Genomic DNA, 20,922 nt, shown 5'->3' on the forward strand with positions numbered 1-20,922 from the left:
CATCTGATTTCTCTCTCACTCATCTACTGTTTGACTGATCACAGGATGGCAGGATGAAAGCTCTGATACCATTGTAATATCCCTATCCAAATCTGATTGAAAACTTGCTATGTTTGCTTTTAGAAATTTTGTCAAACATTTGTACACAGAGGGATATATGACTGATTTTATTTTCAATTTGTTTTCAGAATAAGAAAGAAGACTTCTAATATCATAGGATGACTAAAAATGACTTCTCTTCTGCTTAGTCTACACCTAACATGAAATGCAACTCTTTTTTTCTTTTTTCTTGATGCAATATATGACATCTATTCAATGCAAATTAACACTTACAGCCAAGTGACATTATGTGAAACAGTTGGCATGCAACTAACATTATAATTCAAACTTCAAAATTGATATTTTGTTGATATAAAAATTCTGATATAAAATCAGGTTACAATGCCTTCAACAATCTAACTAGACTGTCCATACAGAACCATGTAGATGTATTTTCAGATAATGCATAAATATGAAGATAAAATGAAGGGAACCTGAGATTGGTAGGCAGCTTTAAAACTGATTAGAATCTGTCATGCACTGTAGTGGTATTGTTCACAGCATTGTAGCAATACTACTCACGACCACTGTAGCAATAAGACCATTCACAATTCTTGGAGCAATGGCACTGTAGCAGATGGGTATAAACTTCCTAATATGCCTCCGAATTAGTTGTTTAACTCCTTCCAAAGTGCAGATAAAATGATGGCATCGAATGATCCTTAAATCTGAAGTGTATCTTCTTTATGAATTGTTGCAAAAACTCAATAAGCTTCAATGAGATGATTGAAATATCACCTCCAACAAATGCAACAATATCAGCTGATAGTTTCACAGCCTCAAAGTTGCCAATCAAAGAGAATTATCGTTCTCAATGACTGAAATGTCCTGCAGAAACCTTTGGCTCCACAAGTGCACAAGCAAATGTCAATATCAAATCTGGATGCCCTACAATGAGGCTGTATCCTTTATTTATTCTATTCCTTCATCCCTTCTAGAAGAACATAAAATATTATTTTATTGCACTTTTCTAGAAGCTTCCTCCTTTCCAACAATAATTAATTGTGCTTCTAGAAGATTCTCTTTTCCATATAATATAATATTATTTTAGTGACTTATGATTTAATATTTATTTGTCACTTTTTAATTAAATTAATTAAATATAAAGTCACCTTTTAATTTTTAAATTATTTAATGACTTTATAAGAAATTAATTTAATTATTTCACCTTATTTCTCCAGCGTTCAAAGAATAAAAGGCTACGAACTCCATTGAGAAGTTAAAAAGATGGGGACATTACATCAATCATTTGAGCTCCTTATCCAAAGTTGCCTTAGATTCAAAATGTCATACTTCCTCTAAATCTCAATCTTCATCTTCCTGCAATAACATTCTTAGAGGAAAAGATCAAGGCACATAGCTCTTTTAAAAAATAAAAAATAAGATCATTTTAAAATAATATAGATAAATATCTAAATTAAATATATACGCTTTTATTTATATTTTCAACATATTATTTCCTTATTTCAATATAATTATTTCTTAAATGCCTATCATTAACATATCGATAGTGCAAGGAAATTAGAATATCTAAATATCAAAAATATATTACATTTATCTTTATGAAATCAAGTGAATTGGTATATTTACCATCTTAGGAAACTTATACCAATCTAATAGCAATAATATAAGTAAATTATTTGACATGACCCTTACCTCCACTTAGCTTGGTGGCGGGTCCCGCAAATCCATGGTGCGGTGTGTTTTTAATGGTTTCTTTGCAATTATTAATCATTGCTCTTTTAAAAAAACAAATGTCTTTAAATAAAGATGTTTGTTGAATGAGTATATAAGAACATCACTCTTTCGAGGAATTCCCTGGTTATTTAAATGAAGTTACCGAGTCTTAGAACTCAATTATTTACAAATTTGGAGTGAAATGAATGAAAACATTAGAGTTGTGTTACTTCATCTAAGGAAGCTACTTATGATTGGGCACTTTGTCAATCCCTCATGCTGAGTGCGGAATGACATATGAAAAATAGGCATTAATAAGGAACATCCCAAGTTCCATCAATGCGCTAATATGAAGACGTGTGGAACAAAAATTCCCTAATGGTAAAATGAAGACCAAAAAAACAATGAACAGAGCTCGTCAAACACCATTTGAAGGAAAATATGTTGAGTATAGACATATAAAAAAGAAATTGACGAGGATGAGTGTTGCAGTTTGATTACACTGAAAAATGTGTCTTTTGGGAGGGACAAGTTTTGAAGGCATCCACTAATGTCATATCTGCCAACAAAAGAAGCCAAAGCCGCACAAAATTTAACGGTTCACAATACATGGACATACACAAGTTAATTATTGCACTTGTAATTCCTATTTGGGTCGTATATTTTCCCTTGTTTATAAACTGTACACTTCCTGCAGGAGAGTTCAATTGCAGTTCGAGGACGCAAGTTCCTGCAGTGGGTGTGAGTCTTAGGATTGAGAGTCTTTACAATAATGAAGCAGCAAGAGCAGGATCTCAAGACGACAAGTTACCAATTAGTATTTTCCATCCTGTGATATAATTGTTTCAAGAATCTTGTCTGCCTTTGGATTCTTTGTCTTTAGTAACATAATCTTGTCTGCCTTAATGTTACTAATTTCACTAGGGGTATATAGAGCAGAACTTGAGTCAAGGTTGACTGTGAAAAAGAAACTTCATCACTTTAGAGTTTAACCATCTTGTCCTCTCTTGTACAATTCTTCTCTCCATCATAGCTCATCTTGTGCAAGGAATGTTGATGTGAGTGTCAGTAACTTGTTTGCCTTAAGGGATGTAATATATATAACATCTAGGAATTGCATAAGGGGGCGCAATCCATGCCCATCTCCCTTCTCTAACTGATTACTCTTATGTGGTAATGAGATTTAAAAGTTTTATTGTATGTTGTTCTTCCAGGTCTGTCGTATCATAATACTGGCTTCAATGATAGTTAAATATAATATATCATCAATGAAAACATCAGTTCTCTTTGAAGTCAGTTCCATTTCAGATATGAAGTGACATGTGGGTGTACTGGATATTGGATTACACATAGACTCCTGATGATTATATTCAATGCTAAAAATTAATGAGAGAATATTGCAGAAACTCTATTGTTTTCATGGATTGATATGATGTACTACAAACTCTTCTTGTAACACCACACTTTTGCCAAGTCGTATAATATGGACAAATGATGTGTGTTATCCTTCTATGTGATTCGTTGGCTGTTTGACTGCCTACATGGATTCCTATTGCTTCATCACCTTTTTGTTTTCTTTGTATCTTCTTTATTACATATGCAGTTGGCTCTGATACCATGTTGTTTTTCTGGGATCGTTTCTGCAAATGTAGTAACATTGCCATTGTAATTGATGATTTCCTAATGCAGATTTGGATCTCATATAAATATGAGAGGAGTAGACATGTCTCTATAGTTAATCGCCATTTAGTTTATAAATAACTATATGTATAACTCATCTTTAACATATATATAATTAAAATATATTAACCATATATGTAATATTATATGAAATTATTAAATAATAATATATATAATGCATAATATATATAATACATATTATATCACATATATCATATATATATTATAAATAAGATATATAAGGCATAATATATAATATACTTATCTTAAGGACAATTTATCATCAATGGGGTAGCTTAAATAAAATGAATCCAACAGAGGCTACAACAGAGTCATGTCCCGTAGCTTATGTAAGTCTCTCTCACTCACACACACACACACACACATTCTTATCAGTAATATGAGACATAAGACAATGTTTATATAAATCATGAATACAAATACTCTATATATATATATATATATATATATATATATATATATATATATATATATATATATATATATATATATATATATATTCTTATCAGTTATATGAGACATAAAACAATGTTCATATAAATCATGAATACAAATACTCAACGTAATGAGTATATCACTTCGACTGATGCTATACTTCAACAATAATGACTGCTGACATAGGGTGACACATTGCTAGTGCAAAGTTTACACCAGCAAAATAATATGTTGCTCAAAACAAGGAACATTCTTTCTGACCGTTTGCAAAACTGTTGATGTTAGCAAGGTATAGAGCTATGCAAACTCTGCATGACAACGAAATTGTAGAAAAAAACTATGATGGCCTAGGACAAAAATCATGAATTTAGACAATTTGACATTCCATCTTAGGGTTTTTGGGCATTTCAAATGTAATGGAAAGGTCTATTTTAGCTCAGAGTGCTCCAAACTGTCAGCTATCTCTTGGATTTGACAACCATCACCCACAGTGAAACTCTTATAGATCTGGCCTTGGATGTCAGATTTTGACGAAGCAAAAGCGAAAACTGACTTTATTAGAGGCCTTGAATTGAATGGTGAGGTTCAACTAATGACAAAGTTTACCTAGAGAAAAACTCAAACTTCATTACCTCCCAGATTTAAGTAGGGACTTGTAGATCTCTATCTTTGGTACCTTGTTAGAGTAAACAATGGACTTAATCTTTCAAGCTCACTTGTAAATCTAAAAGATGCCTTCAAAAAGAAAGTAGAAAGGCCAAAATAATGTCTAATATGGACACAATGGATTAGATGTTATTGGACATTTCATCACAACCTATACACATGATGTGTTGCTTATAGAGGAGTACGATGAAAGATAGGATTAGACAAGATCATGGCGTGTGTCTTAACTTAATTGACTTGAGACAACTAAATAATTATTAAATAGCCTAAGACCATAAGTAAATGCTAAGATAAGATTACATGACAACTAAGACGTCTCTAAAGAGTCCCAAGGACCTAAGTATGCATGTGAATAGGACCTACTTGTGAACTAGTTAGGTAAAATACGTTATTTACACAAACAGGATTGATCCCTTTTTCTTTGGCAGTCAATGTCTATTTATAACCTAAGGGATTGTGAAGAAGAAAGGTCTTTCATCTTATTAGGAGGAATATATTAGGAGGAATATGCCATAGTAAAAGACTCTTGATTAGAGTAAGGTGCTTCTTGATAGGATCATTGCGTGAATTGGAATTGGTTATATAATATATTCAATCATAAAAAATCTAATCTTTCAGTTCAAACATTTTCTTTTGCATGTGGGCTCATGAAATTTTAGAGGAAAGCTTGCTCTTATTGACTCCGCATATGAAATTCCACCTTTTGCAAAGGCTTTTCTGTTTGGCGCACAACATCAGCCTTTTGTAATGTCCCCAATTTTTATTGTAATAATTAAATTAAATTAATTAATTAATTAACTGGTCCCAGAATTTAAATAATATAATAAAAGGACTTTTAATTAGTTACTTTAATTAATTAATATGGGGCCCAAGTTAATATTTGTATTTGTGGTTCCGACCGATTTAATATATCTCAGACCTATTTTTATTTTAGTTTCCGTTGGTAAGTGTTGCCGTCGGCTATCTTTGTACACCCTCGGAAAGGTTTTCCCCGACGGGTATTTAAGCACGACTTGTAGGTAGTCGTAGGTATGCGATTTTGGATTATTTCTTTTGTATTGCGAATTCCCGTTGGAATTCTCTATTGTTCGCCATTTCGGAAGTGAAAGATCTTCCCTACTTGGCTTGTTTGGTTTCGATGGGATTCAACCCTCATCCTATTCCGTTGCATGTAATACTTCACTCAGATTTGGCAAATCGGAGCACCATCTTATTGCAAATATTAATTGAAGGATATTCGTGTTTAATCTCCATTCTTGTTTGGCTTTCATTTGATGTATTCGGGACTATAAGTTTGTTTATGGTTTTCAAGACTGAATCCACCTTCTATCCGTACACGATCTGCTACACTTGGTTTGGTGCAACATAGTGCATTTGTCTGTGTTGCAGCATTACCATTCCGTACAGCCATCTTTGCTCATGCTACAACATTACCATACCATACGACCATCTGTGTCTGTACCACAACATCACCATACTGTACGACTCTCCAGGTTAACGTACGTCCATCAACACCACCCTCCGTACTCCATTCAAAGCTCCCGTACGATGCACCCCAAACAGTCCGTACATCACTGTTCACTCCATTCAGCTATACTGTACGACCATCAGGTAATTGCCTATTTGGCACACGGGACCAATGGGTAACTGGCCATCAGGCATATGGGACCAATAGGTAACTAGTCATCAAGTACATGGGACCAGCTATCAAGTACACGAGATCAATGGGTAGCTGCTATTAAGCACATGGGACCAGTGGAACATCACACCTTTCTTTAGAAACAATTTGATACTCTTGAAGAAGCTAAAAGCCAAATAGCAATAAACTGAACATGCTTCTACACTAATTGGAGAAATTCCTCTCTGGATGGTTGTACAGACTTGGCTACAACTACTAAACTGTAGGAAGTTTGGGGTCTAGAAGGGGAAGCTGCAGGCCCCTTCCAGAAACTTTTGAAATTGAAAACCCTATGGAAATGAGTTAGGCAGACATCTAGTTACTGGTCAGAAATCAAATAAGTGGGGCCTAAAAACTTGCTGCTACTGCAGTGCATCACTCAGCCTAGAGCAATTTCAAGCTCCTTAAAGAGAATACCTCTTTATGAATGTCAATATGTGCATATAAAATATTATATATCTGGAGTGCAATGAATTCTATGTATAGCAGTTGCCATGTTTAATCTTCCGACATGATTAGCATAACAATATAGACACTTAGCAAGATTTTTTATGTCAAAGTTTTTATCTTTGATTAAGTTGGACAAACGTATATTGGCATCAACAAAAAGTTGCGCTTATATTGTACAAGGGAAGTGACCTATCCTGCAAATTCATATCATCAACATGTTTTGACTTGTAAAGGTGGTATCTTTTTTTGATATGTAATTATTTTGTTTACTGAACTTGTTTTCATAGGCAATCGAGAATAATGGGCTATAATAGTATGATTAGTACTTTTTGTGTTGAATTTTTGAGTCCTTTTCACTTGTTTTATTTGTTTATTTCATATTATTGTATACCACTTGGATTGGGTTGTCGAAGGCTTTTAAGGTAGACTAAACTACCTGACAATGAGGCTTATGGTTTGAAGGTGCAAGGTGTAAGCTATCGTGTACCTGGTACCCAACATAATCTTTTAAATCGAGTTTCTTTTTCTCTTCCAGAAAAGAGGTGCATAATAATACTAAACTTCTTCCATTATAAATATGGATTTGCAAAGTAGATACCCCGCATTTTTCTTTTAAATCAAGTTGCTCCTTACCTTCCAGAAAAGAGCTGTATGATAATTAAAAAATTCCCAGGATCTTCAATCTAATCTTACCTATTCACATGCTTTCAGTATGTTCATTATTGAACTGCATGGGCTTTTAACTGATTCTTTCTGTAAGATTCAGCTTAGGTTTGATATATGGGCGCAGTGGCAGTGGAAAGACAACATTATTGCAGGCAAGTTAATATTTAATGCATTTTCTCAGTGCAAATTGCTTGCATATTTTGGTTCTAAAACTGTCTTGAAAGTGGGACTATTTATGCTATCAATATTTTCAGGAATTACTTTATTTAATATTTTGTAGGTTCTCAGTGGCTTAGCAAAACCGACAGTGGGGTCAATCTGTTTAAAAAAGAAAAGGCTAGATGGGCAGTCAAACGAGTCTGAAGAAATTTTATCAGCTTCAAATGTTGGCCTTGTTTTCCAGTTTCCAGAGAGGTAACACCCCAGAACAGTAAGGCTTTGTTTATGGAGACAATATCATCCTCATCTTTAGTCACTAGCTGCTAATATGTGTGAAATCTAATACCTACTAGCAAGTTGAATTTTAATTTGAAGGGCCCTTTATTTAGTACGCAGCCATTGTGTTGTCATAATTGTCGTCCCAAAAAGTAAGGAACCAGATGTGACTCTTTAGAAATAAGATTTTTTTACTTCTTTTGAAGGTAAACCATGCAAATGATCACCTTGTTGATTGCCTTGATTCAACGGACTGTGTCTTACTGGGAAGAAACCTTAGTAACCAGACATATGAACTAACAAGAACATATTGTCAAGAATTAGACGCAGTCAGTGGTACTCTCTTCATACTATAAATTTTGACTCCTTGGAATCAGAGTTCTTTCTTTCCTTGGCTTGACTGGTAAATTGGGAGGATGGCAACCTAGGTAACCGACATGATTTGGCGAAGACCGTGTCTCGCTTCTAAGCAACTCAACAGTCATCAGGTTTAGTGAGTTGTTGAAATATAAGATTAAATGAGTGGTACTTTCTTTGAATGTAACTTTAACTCATAGGAGTGCGATTTGTTGTTTCTTTGGTTACTTTGAAGTTAACCAAGAGAAGGATTTACTTTGCAGTTACCATGATTCAACAAAGACAGTATTCTGCTTGGAAGAAACAATACATTCCATCTGCAAACTTTCACCTTTCTTGTTTTGAAAAACCGTTGTCTCAAATTTTCAGATTTTATAAATGTTAAATTATACTGAATCTACCCTAGTACCCCGGTCCCCAATTTTGAAAATTAGGTGTACCCATACCCATACCCTAAGTACCCCTGTCCCTGTGCAACCTTTGTCTTTAATCTGATTTCAATTAAGATCTAACCAGATTGGGATTGTTGATTGGTATGACATCTCATTAAACAACTAATCTGAAATTCATGATTTGGAACATGTGTCTTTACCTTGAGAGATCAGAATCATGTGGTCTTGAGCTTTAGAGTCTGTTTTGAACTAAATCTTCTTGAGACCAGTTTTGGAAAATCAATCTGTCATGATTACAGATACAACCTTGGGATGGGTAGGATGTATTTACTATAACATGTGATACCTAAGAAAGTTAATGCCATAAAGATAGGAATATCCAACTTATCAGGCCAGGAGGTCCATGGATTGAGCTTGGTGGTGACATTGACTGCACTAGGTAAGTGCTTGTACTCTTTAAAACTTTGGCCAAGGTGGTACTATGCTCCTGGTAGTATATGTTAGCCATTAGAATTAGTAGTGCAATGTCTAGTTAGAAAGGGTCACCAATTGCGGGTTCTACACCAAGTCGCAGATGGCGAGAAAATAGAAACTGGGGCTGAGCTACATTCACTGAAAGTTGTATGGGCAATGGTTAGTCATGATCAAAAGATCCATGGTTGGGTTGTAAAAACTCCCGATGACACTTTTTTGCTTATGATGGATGAATTCCAAGGAAGGAACGATTGAAAAGAGCATGTACAGGTTCTGATCTGGTCTGTTAATTTTTATTAAAGCAATCTCTATATCCTTTAATGTTTTTATTTCCTTGAAAATATTGTAAGAGATGGCAAATTTCAGTTTCATGCGAAAAGCAGTTAGTAACTTAATTTGGATAGTTAATTGTAATTCCTTTTCATGTTCTTAGGAAAATGTAAGTTAGTTATTTAAGTTTATTTGCCATTACATTTCTGGCAAATAAATTTTTATTTTATTCTTGATCGTGTTCGAAGGGTTAGGTTGTTACACTATGCTTCATGGTTTCACAAAGCTTAGATGAGATGATGAATGGATTTAATGAATGTCAGTCTTTTCTTCATTTCATGTTGTGAGATTTTAATGTTGTGTAATAACTCTAAACTGAACAAGTTACAGCAAACCAGAATGGCCGTATGGATGTGACTAGGTATGTACGGACTAGAAGGCCATACGAATTGAAATGGGGTTACTGTATGACCGTACGGTGGCAATTGAATAGCTGTATGGTTAGTTACCAAGGGCCATACAGTACAGGCTGCACGGTTGAGTGTGGGGCAACAAGTATGTCGTACGGTGATGAGAGGTGGTGGTACAGGGTGCAGCTATGGCCGTATAGTGGATGTGGAAAGTCGTATGGTGGGTGTAGACAATGAAACAAGGCCGTACAGTGGGATAAAGAGGGTCGTATGGTGATAGTGATGGATACTATATAGAAGAGCATGGATGCCGTATGGGATGAAGTACAGAGCTTGCAGACAACAGAATGGACAGAAAATGCAAGAGAACACAAAACGTTCTATGAAATACCATATTCATTCAACACAAGAGAATTTGATCAAATTATACATAATGACTTACCAATTCGCAAGATAATAGTGCTCCGATTTGCCAAATCCAAGCAAAGTGTTACATGCAACAACGAAATAGGGTGAGGGTTGAATCGCACCGAAACTGCACGAGCCAAATAGGGAAGATCTTTCACTTCCGAAATGGCAAACAATCAAAACTCCAATAGGAATTTGCAATACATAGAGATAATCCAAAAGCATACCTACTACTACCTACAAGCTGTGCTTAAATACCCATCGGAAAAATCTTTTAAGGGTGTACAAAGATAGCCAACGGCAAAACTACCTACGGAAACAAAATTAAAATGGGTCCGAGATATATTAAATCAATCGGCTCATTAACAATAGTTTGATAAATGATTTATTTTATAATGGGAACATTATAGCCCTCGCATCCCAAATTTTGCTTGTCCTCAAGCAAATGCAATGCCGGGTGCTGGAGAATGTGCTCGCCCTTCTACATCGCGTTGTCCAATGGCAAGTGTTTCCAACACACCAAGTATTCCTTCACTGTGTGGTTTCATGTTTACCGCATGGGGTAAATAGATTAATGCACACAAACAATAGACAAGAACAACAATACTCATTTTATTATTCTCATATGCAAAGAGATTACATAATGCTTATGATGATGATTACAATGATCTCGGAGGGTGTATATATACTTTCTGAGGAACCTTCCTGAAGGGGTCCACCGGCTACATAACAAGAACCTTCCCGAAGGGCCCGTCGGCTACATAGTATTTACGGACGACATAGATCCCGTTGGCTACACAATAATTATCGACGACATCATCCCCCCCAAAAAGAAAAGTCGTCTCCGGATGACAATACAACAAAACTCAAAACAACTAATTACATTTATTCATAAAAACAACATAAACATCATGAAGTAGAAGGCTGTATCTCTGACGGTGTAGACCGGCTGTGTTGTAGCTGATACACTTGCTTCGTCTGGACCTTTAAATCAGCTCTAATCTGGGAGTTCTCCTCTACTACCTCCTTCAGCATCAATGTGACCTCATGGCATTTAGCTTCTTTTTGATCATGAGCTTTCTTTGCTGCTTCCTTCTCCTATAACACTGCTGCAAGTTTCTGATCGGCCTCTTGCTTCCCTTGTCTAGTTTCCTCGAGTTGTGCTGACAGTGTTGTTCACTCTGTTTCCGATGCCAACTGTTGGGTGGCAAGTCGGTCGGCCATCTCCTCCCGAGCCTTCTCTGCGGCCTCTTGAGCTTCTTGCCTAGTCTTTGCCCGCCATCTCTCTGTAAGCACCAACTCTGCCAAGAACTTGCTTTTCTCGGCAATGTCACTGAGGCATGAATGTATATGCTTATCCTTATCCTCCGCTATAGGTATAGGATGCTGCGTCTATACCCTCCTTTATGCTTTTTCTGATGCCTCTGCACTCTGATCTCCTGCTTCTGGTGATGTAGAGACCTCGACCACCCCGCTGTTTGACCAAATTGCTTCTAACTAAAGATCCTCTCACATAGGAGACTGAATGGAGGGACCTCTGGCAACAGGAGCAAGTAGTCGTCGCCTCAGGTACTCACTCGCCCGACTCACTGAGCTAATCTGTTCCATTGCTGGCATTTGGTGTTCTTCTTTCGACATGCTCAAATCAGCATCCTGATCCGTTGCCTCATCCAATAGGGTGTCGGCTATTGTGACTACTGCATCCGTCCCAATCACCTCTAGTCGGACCTGCTCCTTTGCACCTCCTTGATTGACTCCTCCCTCTGTGGCTGTCGACTTTGCAATAGGAGATGGCTGTGGCAAACTTACTGCTACTGACTAAAGTGATCGCTGCTCTAGAGGTACGGGGGTCGGTTCCTGAACCGCTGGCTAAGGTTGTGTTCTCGTAGGTGTGTCTATTGGTGATGCTGTCCTTTGGCTTATTGAAGGTTGGGCAGCCGCTGAATGTGAAACTGATCTTGCTACTGTTGTTGCTGTCAGTGATCTGGGATTTAGAGTGACTAGGGTCATCAATACAGGATATCGAAACTGTTCGGAACTTGGAATGTGAACATCTTCCATGGTGTGCATGTGCGGAGCTGAAAATGATGTCATAGCTACTATTGGTGCAGCCGTCAACTGTCGCGAAAATCGAAGTGGGGTCGTTGAAATCACCCCAACTTTCTCATCATCGTCCTCATCCTGCTCCACCTCCTCCATATCCTCTGAGTCATCCTCCTCACAAAATGTATCCTGGTGCCCACTATCCATGTTACCCAATTCCTCCATCTCCTACCGTACCCTCTTTTGGCCAACGCCTTTCTGCCCTCTAGGTGAGTATAAATGCCTCCATTGCATTATCAGAGGCTCACCAGGTACTGTCGGACTTGGCTATATTTCCAACTTTTCTTGGGGTATCGTCTTCGTAGTTGCCTCTAGGAAGAGTCCGATGGCATAGTGCGGCATGTAAAATGTTTTATGCTGCAGTGTCATGAACTCATCCATGCATGTGGCCAATAGAGAAGACCAGTCATAAACCCTCCCATTCATGAGTCCGTTCATCATACTGACCAGCGGAAAGGAGATATCCGACGCCCTACTGAACCTTGTAAGTCTACTCTTTATCATGTCCATGAGACACTTCCAATGGCCTTCTCTGATGTCATATTTCTGCAGCCCTCTTCTCCTGGGGGCCTGGGTAAGGGCATCTTTCTGCTGCTGTACTTGATCCTGACACACTAATTCAACAATCTTCAATTTCCCCTCCTTGTCCATCTTTTGTGGCTTACTATCGATTTTCTTGCCTCCTTGCGCTGTTCCTGGTATGCCGAATACCCTAGTAAAGTTAGTTGGCCGGAATGATACCACTACGTCGTATCCCAAGTACGAAACTGTACTTTTACGAGAGTGCCTGTCATATGGCTCAATTATGATACGCAAGACACCTTCAAAATCTCGGATACAAAAGATTGGCATCTGGATTGCCCACTCTACTTGCACCTTCCGTATGCTTGCTTTGACGAGGTGGTCATTCGGATTTTCATTCCACCATTGCTTGCATTCCAACCCATTCAGTCCTTCAAATGCTACGTTTTATGGTGTCAACGATACATCAGGCTGGTTTTGCACCTTAGCCCTTTGTTTTCCCTTGTCTTTTTCGGCTGGCTGCGCTCCTGAAGGTCTTGCTTGTATATTTTGACTCATGGCTGAATCGTGATCAAGTTTCTTCCTCTAGGCCCTTTTTCCAGTTGACTGCATGAATTACCGTTAGGTCAGTTACGTTTGCCTTATATCTTGAAAAATTCCTTTCTTTCCGTATGGACCTGTACGATCTTCCTTTGATGCCTTGAGCTTTGGTACGGCTTTGTTCCCTCCCTTAAACTGTAGCTTTTTGATCTTGGAAGGTACGGCTTTCATGGTACGGTTACACTCCCTATACTCTTAAGCCGTACGACCGTACGACCTCCTCTTGCTGGTGACAAGGATTTGAGTCTTCTAGGAGTTCCAAATCTGCCAAAAATCTACCATTCCACACAAAGTTCCTACAAACCCTCGAGCGTATAACCCTTACCAAGATCTTCTCCTACTGCAACCAATTTGAACTCCAATAGCGGTTCCTGGAAGCGTGCAACTGCCAGTTTCTCAATGTGGCATCAGAGAATTAATTCCTTCGCATTGATGGGATTCAAATTCATTGCCAGGACCACTGGAACCGCCGAGTGGAACAGGGTTGCTCAAAGATTTGATGAATTTGCAGAGAATGGAATACTTCCATTGGCTTGAAATCAGAGCCAATCAGAGACAAGCAATCCAAATCTATCACAAGCTGCAAATTTTTGAATCAACCACAATTTCCATCATTCCAGGTTCTCAATAAATTTGCATTATAGAAAACTCGAATTGAAACCACCTCTGTTCTATTCCCAAACTATCTCAAAATTGCATTTACTCAATTCCTACGACTTATAGACATTTTTCTCCATCACTACCCAGATAAAAGCCCTCGTACCTCCTTTAAACCCGCAATTTTCCGAAACCCAATCAGTGATTCTTACTTTAAATACAACCCATCAATTGTTCTTTGCACCTACATTCCCTCTCCTCCTTATTTCAAACAACACCCACACATTAAAAAAGAACAAAAACTTCCAATTGAAGGCCTGCCTAAGCTTGTGCAAAAGTTGGTGCGATGGAATCTACAGAATACTGCTTCGAATTCAAAGAGGCTCTGCCATGGTTGCTGCTTCTGTAGAGAACAAGGTTGGAAAGCGTGAAGACTATTAATAATTGGAATCTAAGGCTTTAAAAAGACCATTGTAGACCCACGTGATCTGAGTTAACAAATTTTTTTGGAATGAATGAAGAATTTGAACTTTCTTCTGTATTCACTTGTCCACTCACTCCGCTAAGCTGTATTAAATTGATAATTTGCTCCAAATGCCTACATTGTTTCTTTCTCCTTCTTTGTTGGATGGTGTTTCTAAACTCTTATGCTGCCGGCAATATAATATGATGTCCTATGGTCAAGGCCGTACGGGTGGAAGGCTAGAATGGCCGTACGAGTGGAGGGCCATACGGCTGGTGCTTGCTCCTCCCTTTAATGTTTCTTCAATTTTCCAACTTGTACTTAGTGAAAGATCGTTCGATGAACTAGCCTGGTGGTAATCCAGTTTTTCGTACAATGTCTCTCTGGATGACTTTATATCTATATGATGCCAACACTTAATGCCTCCATTCTTCATTTGTTGCAAAGGACTGTACGGCTGATGCTTTTCGGCTCACCCTTCATGCCATGCGGTGTTACAGAAATTTGTACGGTGAAGTCATATGTAATGGCCACTGTACGGTATAGTTGTCGTATGGTGGTTTTCCTTTTTCCTTTTTCTTCAATTTTCCTTCCGAGTTTTGTCCTGCTCCGATGACGAGGGAATCATTCTGGCATGGTACATCTTTAGCTTTGAACCGTTCACTGCCTTTGGTATTTCTTGTCCATCTAATGTCCACAATTTTATTGCTCCATTATTTCCTACTTCCTGGATTTGATATGGCCCGATCCAGTTAACTTTAAATTTGCCTGGTTTGATCTTGTTCCGACTGTCATACTTCAACACCCACTGTCCCGGCTGGAACTTGTTCAGTTTTAGGTTTTTATCATCCCACGCTTTGCGCCTATTCTATGTCACTTCCGTGGCCCATTGTGCCTATAGCCCGTTTTCCTCGAGCTTGTTCAGATTATGCAACCTTTCTCTTAGGCTTTCCATGTCGCCCAACTTATTTTCCAACGCAATCCTCAAGCTCGGTATCATGAATTCTGCTGGTACCACTGCCTCCTGTCCTAACATCAACTAGAACGGTGTGTCCCGTTGTCACCTTGTACGTCGTGCGGTACGCCCAAAGGGCCAAGGGCAATTTTTCCTTCCAGTCTATACATGATTTGTAGATGATTGCTACTAGGACCTTGTTCATAGCCTCAGCTTGTCTGTTTGCTCTCGGATAGTACGTGCTCGACAATGAATGATAGATCTTAAATTCAGTGGTGAGCAGTCGGATAACATGGTTAACAAAGTGTCCTCCCCTATCACTTGTCAACTGTAGTGGAATCCCGTACATGGTAATTATTTGCTCATAAATAAATCTTGTTGTGCTTACTGCTGAGTTGTCCGGTAGTGCTCATGCTTCCACCCCCTTGGTCAGATACTCCGTTGCTACAACAATGTATCGGCATCTTCTAGTTTTGCTCACCTTTAGAGGTCCGATGAAGTCCAACCCCCATCTTTCAAAGAGTTCTTGCGTGTGTGAGGTGTTAAGTGGCATGAAATCTCTCTTTAGCGGTTCCTGGCCCTTTGGCAAGTGTCACACCTAACGATCCATTCGCGCGCATCATTGTACACTGTTGGCCACCACAATCCTGCTAGGAGTATCTTTCGTGCAGTTGTGTTTGGTCCCATGTGTCCTCCTGCCGGTCCTTCATGTGCTTCCTTTAGTACCCTTGGAATTTCCTACTCTAGGACGCATTGCCATAGGATTTGGTCAGGTCCCATTTTGTATAACAGTCCATTGATTAGTTGAAACGTTCAGCTCCTCAATACCAATTTCCTCCTCTCCTTTGGTGGCATGTCACTCAGAAACTGTCCCGTCGAAAGGTACTCTCCAATGCTTGTGTACCATTTTGGTAGTACTGCAATCTGAAATAATTGTGCATTAGGGAAATTGTCGTTCAATCCGTCCACGGGTTCTCCTATTTTGAGACGCGACAGATGATTTGCACTGACATGTTTCTTCCTAGGTCGTACAATGATCTTGAAAGTAAACTCTTGGAGCAAAAGTAACCACCGACTGATTCTTCCTTGGATGATAGGTTTATTTACCAGGTACAATAGAGCTTGATGGTCGACATAGAACACGAACGGTGTTGCCAGCAAGTAGTGTCGAAACTTCTTTACTATGTAAACCATGCCCAATGCTTCTCATTCCGTTGTACTGCAATTTTTCTCTGCCTTAGATAGTAGTCGATTGGTGAAGTACATTGGGTGATCGAGTCCGTGGTTACCTGTCTGTGCCAAAGTTGCGCCTATTGCATAGGTGGATGCATCGACGTGAACATGAAATTCCTTGTTCCAATCTGGATATGCCAAGATAAGTGCTATGGCCAAGCGTACCTTCAACCCTTAAAATGATTCATCCTGTTCTTTCTCCCATCTGAACGGTTCTCCTTTGCATGTTAATATGTCCAATGGGTATGATACTTTGGCGAAGTTTTTGATGAACCTTTTGTAATAGCCTATGTGTTCGAGGAAAGACTTTACCTCTGTGACATTCGTGGATGGTTGCATTTCCAGTATCACCCTTTGTTTGGATTCGTTTTCAATCCTTCCTTGCAAACTATATGTCCCAACAATTTTCCCTGCGGAACCATGAATTGGCATTTTTTTGGATTTAAAGCTATTCGTGCCCTCCGACATCTCTCCATGCATTCACCCAAAAACGTCAGATGTTTGTCCTCGGTGCTGAGCACAGACCAATCATCCAAGAACACCTTGAAGTTGCCAATAGATTTCCTGTCGAATATGTGCAGTATGATTTGCTGGAACGTAGTCGGCACATTGCACAAGCCGAATGGCATTTGGTTGTACGCATACACCCCTCCTACCACAAATGTTGTTTTAAGCTTCTCTTCTTCTGCTATGCAAATTTGATTGTATCTTGAGAACCCATCCATAAATGAGTAAATTTCATGGCCGGCTACCTCCTCCAATATGCTGTCTGTGAATGGTATTGGGAAGGGAACCTTGATTGTTACCGCATTGAGGCATTTGAAATCAACACATCCGAATCTGGGTGGTATCCTTCTTTAGTGAGATTACTGAGCGACACCCATTCACTTGTTTGAACCTTGAAAATGATACCGGCCTCTAGCATTTTGTTGATTTCTTCTGTAACTCGTGCCGCGTAGTTCTTGTTTATCCTGTAAGGTTGCTTCCGTATGGGGACTGCACCTTCGACCAACGGGATGCGGTGTGCATAAAACTTCGGCGGTACTCCTTTCAGATCCTTGTATGTCCAAGCAAATACATCTTTGTATTCTAAAAATATTTTAAATGCCACTGCTTTTAGTACTGGATTCCAGTTGTCACCTACCAGTATGTTTTTTGGTTCGACCTCATTCCCCAAATTCATGGTTTGCACTGTAGCTTCATCATATTTTATTGGCTTCTCGTCGTCAACTACATGTGCAGGTGTTTCATCCAGCGGTGCGTCCCCTTCTTTTATTTCCGTGAACTCTTTTGGAAATCCGTCGCCATTGTGCCCTTCTATCATGAGCATGTTGCGACTTCGGAATAGCTCATAGTCCTCCATCAGTTAGTGAAAAAGGCCGTTTACCGAGTCCAGATCATCATCTGTTGATCCTCCTTCCAACTGTAGGACTCCTTGATCTGGTTCTATCCGCTGTTTCCCTTCATCCTCGTCTTTGGAATCAGATGAGAGAGCTTCCTCTCCCACCATTTGCGTGTGCAGATCAATAATGAATTTCCATCCTTTGCTTTCCAGTCATAATGTGTTCTTCCAGTCATGCTTGACCTTCGCTTACTCGAGCCATCCACGGCCCAAAATGGCATCGTATCCTCTCCTTTTCAGCGGGATGAGAACGAAGTTGAGTAGAAATGGCTGTGTTCCAATCGTCACTGGTTGTGCCATCAAGATTCCCAACGGTTTGATTCCGTGTTGGTCTGCCGTGAGCAACTGGAATGTAGGTGGCCACAACGTTGGCTGTCCCAACTTCTGCCAGGTATCTTCCGGTAACACATTCACACCGGACCTTCCATCCACAATTGTGTTTGTTAGAATGGTTCCCAGAATTCCCATCTCAATGACCGCCGAATGCCGTCCAGATGTGAGGGCTAGCAGCATCGGGTCTTTGACACGTGCTCCACTTTCTTTCTCCCTTGTTCTCTTGAAAATTTAGTGCCTGGAGCGATGCTGTGAGTGCTGATCAGAGTTGAGGCATTGTGTGTAGCAGATCATTTATCTTGACTGGCACTTCAGTTTGTAATATCTGTCATACGATGTTCCGTTCCGCATAGTTTCTTGCTGAGGTCCCAGTAGTGTCCTTTAAGTGTGCTTTGTCCGCCTACATTGCCTTCTCAATTTTCGTCCATGCTTCCTCTAATCTCTTCTTTTCCTCTGTTGGGTTGGGGTACAATTTTGTTTGCTTCCGTGTGATTGTCAGAACCTCCTCTTCGCCCGTCTCGATGGTGATCAGATTCACTCCAGATTTCGGGAACTTGGCATCTTCATGATCTCTAGGACCACACCATTTGCATAACAACTTTGGTGCATTTTCCATTGTACAGTCTCAGGCAAAGTGGCCCCACAAATTGCATGCTCGACATTGTACCTTCGCGCGACCATTTGCATTGTATCGAATCCGGCTGCAGTTCCCATTATTATTATTGGCACTGTTGTTGTTGTTTTTCCCTCTATTATGTCTGTATCCTCCCGATGTGGCACCCTTATTACTGGTGTTTCCACTCCCTCCTGACGCGGAAGCCTTTTGGGTTAGGAGCACTTGTTGAGGTCCTCTTGTTTTCATATTGAAGGGGCATTCTTTTGTGGGATGTCCCATGATCTAGCAAATCTTGCAGAACTGGTTCTTTGAACAGGATCCTTTCGCGTGACCTTCTGTCTTACATTCCATGCACCAGAGGTCGTTTCCCTTTGTCTCCTTCTGCATGTTCTTAAATTCTTTCATCATTCGGATCATATCCTTCTGGAGGGCTCGGACCTTTTTGCTGCCCTTTTCGTCATCATTGCTCTCTTATTCCGAAGATGCATCGTCATTTGACTCGGATGAGCTACTCTTCTTTTTTGTTTTCTGCTCACTTTCCAAGTTCATCGCTCGATTGTATGCTTTAGTGTATGACTAGGGCGGTACAATCCTCATCTTCTTTCATAACTTGGGGCGTAGTCCTTCAATGAACCATCTCTTTTGTAACCCATCTATTGGCTTACTTTTCATCTTGTTTATTAAGTTTTTTAATTTTCTGGCATATACTCGAACTGTTTCATTTTTCCCTTGCTTCGTGTTGTATATCTCTGCTACAATCTCATTGTCGTCACGCAACAGTTGAAATTCGATGGTAAACTCCTTTTTAATGTTGTCCCACTTGGTTAATTTTTGGGGATCCGTATCGATGAACCAATCAATTGCTACCCCCCTTAGGGTTGCCAGAAATTGTCAGACCCATTCATTTGTATTTGTTATGCCATTCGCCCTCCAAATTGTTTCGCATGTCTTATAATGTTTGATTGGATCGGCTGTTCCATCACTGTCAAACTTGGGAAACTTCTCCTTTGGTCCTGCCATTATTACTTGATTTTGTGTATGGGCGTTGTTCAGCACTGTTCTGCACTCTGACATCGATGCTTTGTATTCCGACACCAATGCTCTGCTCTCCGATACCAACACTTTGTATCTCGACACCAATGCTCTGCTCTCCGATACCAACGCTTTGTATCTCGACACCAACACTCTGCTCTTCAATACCAACGGTTTGTATCCCAACACCAATGCTTTGTGTTCCGGCGCCAATGACACTGACACTGTTTTGGGTAGTTGTCTTATTCCTAACAGTTGCATTGTTTGGTGAAGAAGGGTTTTCATCAAGCGAACTTGTCCGTTCCGGAAGTGTATCGTGGATGAAGAGTTCACGCTCGTGCTCCCTTGGCACTTCGAGCCGTGCGAGTTAATTCCCTTCCATCTGGATTGTCTTCCCTCGGCAAATACAAGTTCAAAAACTCCTCCCTTGCTTCTTCCACCAATTCCACCCGCTGTTGAGTTTCCTCGAACAATTGTTCGGTGCTTCGGTGTCCATTAGCAATCCGTTGAAACCTTCGTCTGCGCTCGACCTGTTGTGCCAAAATTAAATTTTCTTGCGGAATGCGTATTCCATCTTTCCCCTTTATCTTATTTCGATCCTTGTTAAGCTGATTTGGCATTAGTCTTCATTCCTCCGTCGTTCTAGGTTCATTGGGCAATGACGTCAAATGTTTACCACATGGGGTAAATAGATTAATGTACATAGACAATAGACAAGAACAACGGTACTCCTTTTATTATTTGCATATGCCAAAGAGATTACATAATGCTTATGATGATGATTACAATGATCCTAGAGGGTGTATATATACATTCCGAAAAACCTTCCCGAAGGGGCCCGTCGGCTTCATAACAAGAACCTTCTCGAAGGGCCCATTGGCTACATAGTATTTACCAACGACATACATCCTGTCGGCTACATAATAATTAGCGACAACATTCCGTAGT

General features: G+C 39.5%; 1 protein-coding gene across 2 annotated transcripts in view; it reads left to right on the plus strand.

Annotated features, from left to right (window-relative positions):
• Nucleotides 1-20,922, plus strand: part of ABCI11 (non-intrinsic ABC protein 14) — a 275,549-nt gene that overhangs the window by 61,245 nt on the left and 193,382 nt on the right. Inside the window, exons 3-5 of one of the 2 annotated variants that reach the window (XM_089825555.1) lie at nt 7,169-7,248; nt 7,473-7,524; nt 7,653-7,786. In XM_089825555.1, the coding sequence (XP_089681681.1) occupies nt 7,169-7,248; nt 7,473-7,524; nt 7,653-7,786 (266 nt within the window). Of the gene's footprint in view, nt 1-7,168; nt 7,249-7,466; nt 7,525-7,652; nt 7,787-20,922 lie in introns of both variants that reach the window. The other variant, XM_089825547.1, reaches the window with a different exon arrangement.

This window comes from Cupressus sempervirens, chromosome 1 (genome assembly GCF_028749045.1).
Source record: "Cupressus sempervirens isolate cs-2001-9-10 chromosome 1, ASM2874904v1, whole genome shotgun sequence".
Lineage (NCBI taxonomy): Eukaryota > Viridiplantae > Streptophyta > Pinopsida > Cupressales > Cupressaceae > Cupressus > Cupressus sempervirens.